We start from the raw sequence: 9,714 nt of genomic DNA on the forward strand, positions 1-9,714 counted from the left end.
CCGATCTGAACAAAGGGGTAGCAGGTCGTCCATCGTACGGAAATACGTCACACAGCGATCCAAGCGAGAGAGATCATGCGCATGGCATTACTAGTAAGTAGCGCGCGCAAGAGGCGCATATCTGACTGACTGGAGACTGCCGGAGCCGAATCCGGAAACTCATTCGTGCCACTGTGTGCACCCAATAGGCCTAGCGGTGCAAGTAAACAGCAGCCCAGGATGCATGTACTTTGTGCGCCATGCTGCCTGGGTAGTACGAGCGGCAGTGAGCAGTCCAGCAGCGTCTTTGTCGCTTCTCGTTGCTTTTGCTTCTTTTGCTCTCCGAAAGTAGATGTCAGCGGGCGCAGATCGCTGCATTCATCACTCCAGCCGCGGGAGCAGGGATCAGTTGCCCTTCTGGGATATACGATCTCGTCTTGGTGATGCGGGGGACCCGTCCAGGGTCTGGTAGGCTGGAGTAGGCTGGAGCTGGCTGGAGCACGGCCGGAGGAAAATCAAATGCCTTGGATCCCAGCAGATGTAGCTGCAGCCACTATATTACTCTCCAATGTAGTGTCTTTATCGTCTTCAAAGTCCGATCTGTATTTTTCTTTTTCTCATTATTGAAATCGTGAGGCGTTATTAATAGGTGTTTGCAGAATACCATCGGTGATTACCTAGAAAGGTTATACTGAAGCGAATATCAAGTCAAAAATAGACGTCCACAAAAAAAGGGGGAGCACATAATCTTGGAGGGAAAAAACAGCTTCTCATGCGCTGTGTTAATTTATTCATCTCTCTATACAGGCCAAAAGCTAACCCTTTATCGCTCACAAACAGTGCTTTGTCCACCCATCCGCCTAGAGTACCTGTCGTTTACTGGCGATGCCTTCTCACGTCGCCCAAAGCCAACCAGCACATTTATTTCTCCCGACTGCATAAATTCGTCAGGCCATTCTTTCCCGCATCCCGGTAACCAGGCAAGAAAGCCAGTCATATCATGTGGAGTAAAAGCAAACAACAAACAAAGCTTTGCTGTCAAGAAACATATACACAAGGGGTATTGAGACTCCTGCCCAGCCCCCTAAAAGAAAAAAAGATAAGGAAAAGAGAAAAAAGAGGAAGGGTACAAGAAAGGGAGGAGTGCCGCCGCCATGGTCGAATATAGAAGCGGCCAGTATAACATCATTCAACAACTTGGCCAGTATCCATCGGCAGTCCATTAAATCCCTTCTTGCCTTGCTTCTTAAAAAAGGGCTTATTTGAATTAGTGATTAATGACACCTCGTCAATCTCATGAAAAATCATCTGCATCTCGTGATGATGCTACCTGCTCTCCTATGGAATCAACAAGCTGCTTGGCCTCTTGAGCAATCTCGAAAGCAATGGGCGGTAATGTCTGGGTCCAGATGCCCCATTCCCTTTCTTCGGCTCCTGAATCCGCTATTTCTTGTCCTCGATGGTTGGCTTCGAGAAGGTGGTCCCGGCATTTGCTTAGACGAATCACCATATTACCACGGCCGCTTTTCTGGGTTTCCGAGACAAGATTGCTAACGATATCATTGATGGATTCGATTTCCATGGAGATTTGGCGAATATTCCCATTCGCGCGAATACATTCAACAAGATTATGCACGTCGGATAATAACAGTGCGTTTTGATCTTCAAGGTAGATCTGAACCATCGTCAGTCATGTCGTATACGAGATTGCGAGTTATCGCCCTAAGCCCGTACCTGGAGACCTTCGATCTGGCCATCGTTATGCTCATCATTGTGTCCATTTGCATACGGAGCCATAGATTCTCGAGGAGAGTTCACGGGGCTATAGGCTGAGGATTCAATGCTCGCCCTGATATTGGCAAGGTTTTTGAAAGCAGGAGCCGGAGGCAGACCGTCCTGGGTTGCTGATCCACGAGCAACGCTGCGTGGGGAGAAGAAGCCAGAGGAGTCGATAGGAGTTACATTTCCGTCTTCTTCATCCTCCAATTCCTCAGTAGGCGTTGGTCTGATTTTCACAGCTCGAAGCATGTCAACAATAGCAACCGTGAGATGCGACGCCGCAGCATCAACAAGAGCGATTGGCGTAATACCAGAGCTTGCCGCAAAGCTCTTGGAGACAGTTATCAGATTGTTTGCAGTCGCAGAAATCCTTGCTCTGAGTTTTCCATGCTGTTGGGCGGCCTCGCTGCCACGCGGCGCAGCTTCGTCCAGGTCTCTCGTAATTCGCCGGACGCTAACCACAACCCCTTTCATGGCATCTACGACGGTTTCTGGGCTCTCTTCACGGACTTTCTGCAAAAGTTCGTCGATGGCCATTTGATACTTGGTGACGTGGACATCCTTAACCTGTCCGCGCTCATCCAGCAGAGTATTGTCGCTTGGCAGTTTCACAGAGTCTCCGTCTACGCTGAATCCAGCCGAAGAGCCTCGGAGGCTTCTGATCTGAGTCTTAGTTTTTGCGTAGCGGTTCCTCCATTCTCTAACCTCGTTCTCCAGTTGCTCAATCGTCTTTTCAAGCTCTGCTTGTCTTTCGTATTTTGAACCACTTTGCAGAGAAAGTTGCCGCATCTCACGCAAAAACTCCTGAGCCTCGGCTCGTGCCTCTTCCGTCACCTGTTGCTGTTGCTGTAGCGAGTATCGTAATTCGTCATTTTCTCGTTGTAGATCCTCGTGTATGCTAGTAGAGGACATTTGGCTCATGCTCTGTCGTACCTGTTCCCGGAGCTGCTTTGTCTCTTGTTCGTGATCCTCACGCATACGCTCCAGTTCTTGCTTCAGTGAGCTGCTCATACTCTCCGCTTCCGTTAGTTTACTTTCGAGGTTTGAGCGGAGATCTGCCCACTCCTGCTTCTCTTCTTCTGTTTGTGACTGATGGTTGTCTCGCAAATTGTTCACCTCTTCTTCTTTTTTCTTCATTGCATCCTCCATACTTGTAAGCTTGGCATTCAAATCCTTCACTTGTTCCTCATAGTCTTCAATAATTTTCTTATCCGCCTATCGCGAGTTTGAAATTAGCCCATCATCATACTAGCCGAGAAAAACAACCACAAACATACCTCTGACGTTCCTCCGTTCTCTCCATAAGCATCAGAGCCATCGTCATCCTCTTCTATCATAGTGCTCTTGTTAGGGACAATGGTATTGTTCTGAGTAGGGTGTCGCGGCATTGGTCGGGCGTAGTTGCCATTGGGGATACTGGGCGATGGAGGCACGCCATACGCATCAAGCGGCGGCGGTCCTCTAATCGAGCTAGCATTCGATGGCCTTCGGACGCGGCTCTGTGACCTCGGCGGGTAGTCGCCGCCATTAACGGGAGTCCCTGTGCGGTTCATTGGGCCGCCTCTGTTGGACATGGAGCTGCCAAGACGGGGGATGTCGCCGCCCATGAATTGTGGAAACCTGCGCTCCAGTTCGTGAAACACATCGGCCGCAAGATCTCTAAATCGAGGAGGTCCAAGCGATGACAGCCTCTGGCGAGCTTGGTTCCGCTTTGGGTGGAAGGACTTCTCCGGTAACAGGAAGCCTGGTGGCATATTCGGCGCATTGGGAGGAATGCGTGCTGCTGTCTGTCGGCGCACCAGCTCATCGTAGACGTCTGTACTCAGTTCAAAGAACTGCACCGGAGAGAGTCGCAGGAGCTTGTCGCGGGCTTTGTTGGGTTGCTGCTTGGAATTGGGATCGCGTACTTGGAGGAAAGCTCTCAGGGCAACGTAGTGTTCGCCGAGAATACCCTCGTCCATCGCAGAAACCGGAGAGTTGTCGCCTCCAGCCTCGCTCCTCGCGTACATGTTCATGCCATTGCTAGATCGGCCCACAGAGGGCGGTGGTGACGGGCCTCCGGTATTCGTAGGCCCCGGGGGGAAGCCATTCATGCTCATGATCCCAGGGGAACCTCCAGAGTTGGGAGGCGACACGAGGTTCCCGCGAGGAGGAAAGGTTCCGTCTTCGTTGGCCTGATACCTTGAGTATGACCATTCGCTTCCGCCTACAGACACTGGGGAGAGCGGCGCATTGCGATCGCTGATGGTGCTCATGGTGGGAAGGAAACAGGAGAAGAGTAAGAGGAGGAAAAGAAAGCGGCTAGCTTAGACGCCACACGATGGAGAGGCTTTGGCGGTTTGCGTCTGTGTGCCTGCCAAGTACTGTGCGTGCGTAGTGTCGTGCCAAACGGACGCCACTGAGAACCAGTCCCAAAGCCACGGCGACAACGACGCCTGTCCTGGTGCTAAAAAGGCCCGTTCCCCACAGTGTGGCACCCCTAGGGATGATGTTGCTGCTATCCAGTAGCAGGTTGGGCACGATGGACTTGATGTTGGGATTAGGAAAGCAGAAATCTGTGCTGTCGTTGGAGCGACAAACAGACAGGAAACGCGAAGACTACGGTTGGCAAATGGACCAGCCGCTGAGCACAGTGAGTAATGAGGGAGGGGCCAGAAAGCCGTCAAGTGAGCTTTCCCACGAGGTCAAGGTCGCTAAAAGGGCGGTTGGGCCAACTGGTGCACCGGCAGTTTTTGAGAGCCGCAAAGCCCTGTGAGTTCCTCGTCGGGCTGCTGCTGCCAGAAAGAAACTTGCTTGGGCCGAGCCGTGCGGTACACGCGTCTAGGCAAGTACTCGGCAGGCAGTCGCTGGCAGGGCTCGTATGAAAGTATCTGCTGGGTCGAAGGGACCGGCGTGGCGTGAGACCCGGGAAGAATCAAAATTCGCGACGGCGCTTGAAACGGCAAGGCAGGGATGCGGGAGCTCGAATCGAAAGGGCTGATTGTCCACACGTCCGGGGGTGAATCAAAAGGGGGGGGCTTTGGAGGTTCTGCTGGACAGATCTGGCGCAGGTCGGAAATGAGCTGCTATTCCCTTGTTGGTAAATAAGAGTCGAGTGCAATTTCTTCCAGACAGCGCCCCGTCCGAGCTGGGAAGGGAACAAGTACAGAGAGGGAGGGAGATGGAGCTTGGCACGGGAGACAAGCAATGCTATGTACTTTCCGCAATGCCCACCCTCAAAAGAGAGACGAATGGAACTGTGCAAATCAACTAATGGGGTTGGACAAGGGTTGGAAAGGGAAGGCGAGAGAAGAGAGAGGAACACGGTTAATAGAAGCAAGAACAGCCGCTGCAGAAACAGGCAGGACTTGGGAGAGCTGACGCAGCAGCAGAGGTCGATCGGCGGCCAGTAATCAAATGAACCGCTCTGCTAGCAGCAGTGGCTGTAATTAAAAGTACGGAGCACATGGAAGTTATAGCAACAGCATTCGGGTTCTTGGGTGCGCTGGACCAGACAAGGTCAGGGGGGAAGAGCCTTCTGTGGCGCATCTCGCTAACACAATTAGCACCTGGATGCATTCTATGCTTTCGAGTTCTGACTGCATACAAGTGCATGTGCTATACCAAGTTGGATGACCTTCTGGGCGGCACGAATCATAACTGGCTGACGGCTGGGTCATGCGAATAGTCTCTCTCCACCGATCCCCAATCGTCGGTGTGCAGTTGTGCATATAATAGCGCTTCTGACTAGCATTAGCACTTGGCCACTTTTCTGAACCACAGAGTTCTTGTATCCATGCACTCTGCTATTATTTCTCGCCTTATTTTTCAAATACATGAGTAATTTCAATCGTTCCGTGTGCCGAGTTGTGCCCCCAGGACAAAGCATGTCCCTTGAGCAAAATCAGACGCGAGTCTTCCATGCCTTGTCTCGTGGCGTTGGCGCCATTCGGTGGCCCTTCGGTTAGAGCTGGGGGAGTGGGCATGTTCCCCTGAATTGCGGTCTCTCCGGGTCCTGATTTGCTCTGCAATCGCCAACGCTAGGTATAGATCGGGGCAGTGTGGCGTTTTTCGGGGGCTATTGCGGTGCTGTTCATGATCCAGGAACGAGGCCTCCAGAATGCTTGCAACTGAGATATTAATACTTTTCTTTTCATTTTTTTTTTTTTTCCTTTCTATTTCACTTTTTCATAAAGGGCGCCAAATAACTGGGACTATTCGTTCCATGACATATATATAGCGCGCGTCTATACAAGCAGTGTTCAGCTAAATATTTGATCTTGAAAAAGCTGGTGAGAACTACTATGTAAATAGTAGCAACCAGCACAAGGTCCAAGGCCATAACGGCATCATTATCGAGCCGCGAGAAAAGCAGTTGAGATGCCTGTCCTTGATCTTTCTCTTTCTATCCTAAGCGCAACTTCGTATCCCCGGGAGCCGCCAACCAGGGGCTTTGTATTCACCAGAATTCGATACAACGCAACGAAATTTCGGTGATTAATATCTGATGCCCCCGTACAGAGAGGCACGGGATTTGGGATTGCAAGGAGTCCGCTCTGATCTTTATATAGCGCTCCGTATACCACTCTACTCGTATAAGCTACACAAGTGGTAAAGCTTCATCAACGGGAAGCTATTAGTTTCCGACATCTATGATAATTTGAGCGACAGTCGTGCAAGTCCGTGAAAGTCCGTGAGCAATTCAGTCCCACTGAATTTCCATCTAATCTTGCATCGAGGGCAATCCCGTAGATTATAGACCCTTGCTTGGTTGCAGCCAATCCAGCTGCCCTGGCCATCCATGACGATAGCGTCCGGTGCTAGTGCTCTAGGCTACTACTAATGCTACTCTGTAATAAGTGACCAAGTATTGTTCCTCCCGCTTGACAGTCATGTGCGTAAGACGATGCGACGGTGATAGTGCTTCGCCTTTATATCAAGCCTGATGAGAGTGCTGTCCTCAAATGGATATTGCATATTATCACAGCGTTGAAAACTGTTAGTATGACGTACTCTCAACTTTATTGAGCGGCCATTGCGCGACCTACCATACTCATGACCATTATTCCCAGCGTCGCTGCGAATGGATTCACGGTATTAAGCAGGGTTAGGTACTAGCGCGCTGGTGCCCAGGACAGCATAGAGAAACAACGAAAATTCATTATTCCCTGCTCTTCCAACTTGAAAACAATCTCCACGCACATATTCGTAAAAAACCAAGAGTCATGATGCAATATGGACCATAGCACGAGCATCACATTCCAGTCTCCTCCCAACAAGTTCCCATGTTACCCACTCTTCGGGTGCATCCCGAAACCAACAATGTAAGATTTTCGTCCCATCATCTACTCATCTCATCTCACCAAAGCCAATCTGGATCATGTCATTGGAGATCTTGCATTGGAGCAGTCTGGAGCACAGTCGATTGGCAGACCAGATGCCGGCAATCTAACAAGGCTGCAAGCCACTCGGGCTAGGCGCGGGTTGGTGCATATACGAGGTCTCGTTTTGCTCCATGGAGAAACGCCACATTTCTCCAGTTAGGGCATGCGCAAGACAAACAAAGCTAAGCAGAACACCCTATTTTCGTGGTGTTTATGGTCAGTGAGACGTTCCTTGTACCATGGTATTCTATTTGGCATTTGCAGCGGAATAAAAAAGATATAAGGACTAGTCTTTGTCCATTAGCCATTTGATTAATATAACAGTCATCAACAATTCTCAGGGTTGTCAGGTTCCTGATATGATATTCTTATGCGTGTTCTCATGCACCCAGTAAAACAATATACGAGCCAAGTCACTTTCTGTCAATCGCCAGAACGCCACGCCAAATCCAAAGCGCTCATAGTCGCCATGGAAAACAAAAACAAAGATGTAGCGAGATTTTTCTGGCCTATCTCTCCATTAAAACCACGCCAGAGTCCAGGTTGATGGTAGATTAGGCCAGCGTTCTTGCCAGGCAGCAATAATCTCTGGAACTCGCTCGTCAAAACTCGCTCGAGCAGACGCACTCCCGCTGTCAAAAGCAGCCGGGCCTATCGCGCCTCGCTCCTCTTCAGCAGCGGCATTGAGAGAGTTGGCAAGATCGAGAATGCCCTGCCCACCAATGGCGGCTTCCTCGTGGTTATCTTTAATGTCAACGTTAATCACATGCACCGGGCGATTCAGCGGGGAGCCACGGTTCAAGAGATCGTCAATGACGGCATCCCAGCACCGCTCTTCACAGGTGAAAACTACGTCCACAACTCCGCCTTCAACGCCCTCGCTGCCTTTGTCACTGGAGTGCTGCAGCCTTGGGACCCCAACAGGCCAGTCTTGCCAACGTTCGGGGCCCCATTTAATGCCTCTATTTCTTCCTATCATGTTCAGAATGCCATTGTTCCGATACAGCCTAGGATCTTTCGCCTCTAATTCTTTGTATATGCTATCGTATGATGTCTTGTTGAATTGATATACGTTTGGCTGGGTGATTGTCGGCCCTGGCAGCCGGACGAGAGAGCCGGTACCAAAGGAGATTACAGGGTAATTGGCTTGTGAGAGTCGGAGATGAGCTTCCATGGATCTAGATTCGTATTAGGAAGAACGCATAAGGGATCATCTGCCATTGAAACTGACCTGTTGTTGTTGCTTGCGCAGACAGTGCAGAATTTGAGCCTATACTCTGCACTCTCATTTTGAGTCGAGCCATTCTGCTCTGTTGTCGTACCATTCGCAGTCTCCATATTGAGTAATTATTCAGGGCAGGAGGTCACGCGATTGCTACACGAAGAGAGATGTTGCATTCTCCAGCTCAAGGCAGCGAGTTAATCTGTTTTTATCAACTAGCGTTAGCAGTCTGTTGAGTTGAGATTTCCAGTGATAACGCGATTAAAAAGGCAACATTCTTCATCAGTTTGAATCGTATATTAAGTAAAAAAAATTTTCATCAGAGCGCAATTGCTCAGACAGCTCCAATAAAGGGTTCATCATAGAAGAAAAGGTTCACAGGTGTTTCATGATTCATTTCCTACCTTTGATAAGTGTAGCATGTACCTGTCCGCGTTCATCCAGTATCAGCCATTGGCGGGTGCTGGCTGTGCGGCGCTGGGGCTCGTTAATTTCGCTCAAGCATAAAGTAATATTGAAGCTTTACAAAATCGTGAGGTGAAAGGAAAAGCTGGAAGCGGAGCTCTACGCGACCTACGGGTAAATCTCGGGTTGGTAGCTTAGCTCAAACATGAAGGGCATCTGTATTATGTAATATGCCCCTCGGCCGACTCCAAGCTTTGGACGATGTGGATATGAGCGCTGCCATTTCTTAATATTTGTTTCTTTATCCATAGACTGCTCATGCTGAGGATCAATTTCATACGCATTTTCCAAGATCCACTTGATTTCTATGGCAAAAATCCGTGGAAGAAGAATATCTCGCAAAATTCCACGGAGCACGGGACATGAAATATACAGGAGCAGGCATATGGTAGACCTACATGATACCCATGAGGGCGCTCTAAGCAGTACAATGTTGGTACTTGTACAGTACCAACTGCATGCTTCGTGCCTTGTTTGGAGGCACACTGGTGAAATTTGGTTCGCTGCAAAGAGGCTCCATCGCAGTCCTTTTGTAGCTCTATGATTGGCCTGGAGACACGCGCATAACCTGAAACGAACGACGCTTAGGCTTCTCCCAATCAGCGTCTGGCGTCGACCAACCCCTGCCCGCAGCCGTTATCCAAAAATAGAAGCACGGATGTTATTCCTCTCATGTGTTATTAAAAGCTGCCACAGCCGCATGGAATGTGTCGGGAAGGGTTCTGGGAAATTACACTGAAAGACACTCGTACGGTGTCTTGCGTCTTCTGGGGTTGTGCATCTCATCTCGTTCGTTTTGCTCTTCAGTCTAGGCTTGGCAAGAGATCACGCACTCTGCATCCTGCTGCTTGCAGAGTTACACGCATGTGATGGCATCATGAATCCTCCCTCTCTGTAAAGTAATAT

General features: G+C 49.8%; 2 protein-coding genes across 2 annotated transcripts; both read right to left on the reverse strand.

Moving 5' to 3' along the window:
• Nucleotides 1-1,114: 1,114 nt before the first annotated feature.
• On the reverse strand, nt 1,115-4,128 carry GGI43DRAFT_284812 (uncharacterized protein). Its single transcript, XM_083201285.1, has 3 exons — nt 3,036-4,128; nt 1,714-2,973; nt 1,115-1,654 (listed from the first exon to the last, which is right to left on the reverse strand). Exons 1-3 carry the CDS (start codon nt 4,011-4,013, stop codon nt 1,274-1,276), a joined length of 2,619 nt encoding a protein of 872 aa, XP_083063163.1. The 5' UTR covers nt 4,014-4,128; the 3' UTR covers nt 1,115-1,273.
• Nucleotides 4,129-7,461: 3,333 nt separating this feature from the next.
• GGI43DRAFT_284828 (RNA polymerase II subunit A C-terminal domain phosphatase) lies at nt 7,462-8,878 on the reverse strand. The gene is made up of 3 exons (XM_083201286.1): nt 8,748-8,878; nt 8,353-8,545; nt 7,462-8,299 (listed from the first exon to the last, which is right to left on the reverse strand). Exons 2-3 carry the CDS (start codon nt 8,457-8,459, stop codon nt 7,642-7,644), a joined length of 765 nt encoding a protein of 254 aa, XP_083063164.1. The 5' UTR covers nt 8,460-8,545; nt 8,748-8,878; the 3' UTR covers nt 7,462-7,641.
• Nucleotides 8,879-9,714: the final 836 nt, after the last annotated feature.

Source organism: Trichoderma evansii, assembly GCF_050947405.1.
Source record: "Trichoderma evansii strain SZMC 28006 chromosome Unknown GGI43scaffold_4, whole genome shotgun sequence".
Lineage (NCBI taxonomy): Eukaryota > Fungi > Ascomycota > Sordariomycetes > Hypocreales > Hypocreaceae > Trichoderma > Trichoderma evansii.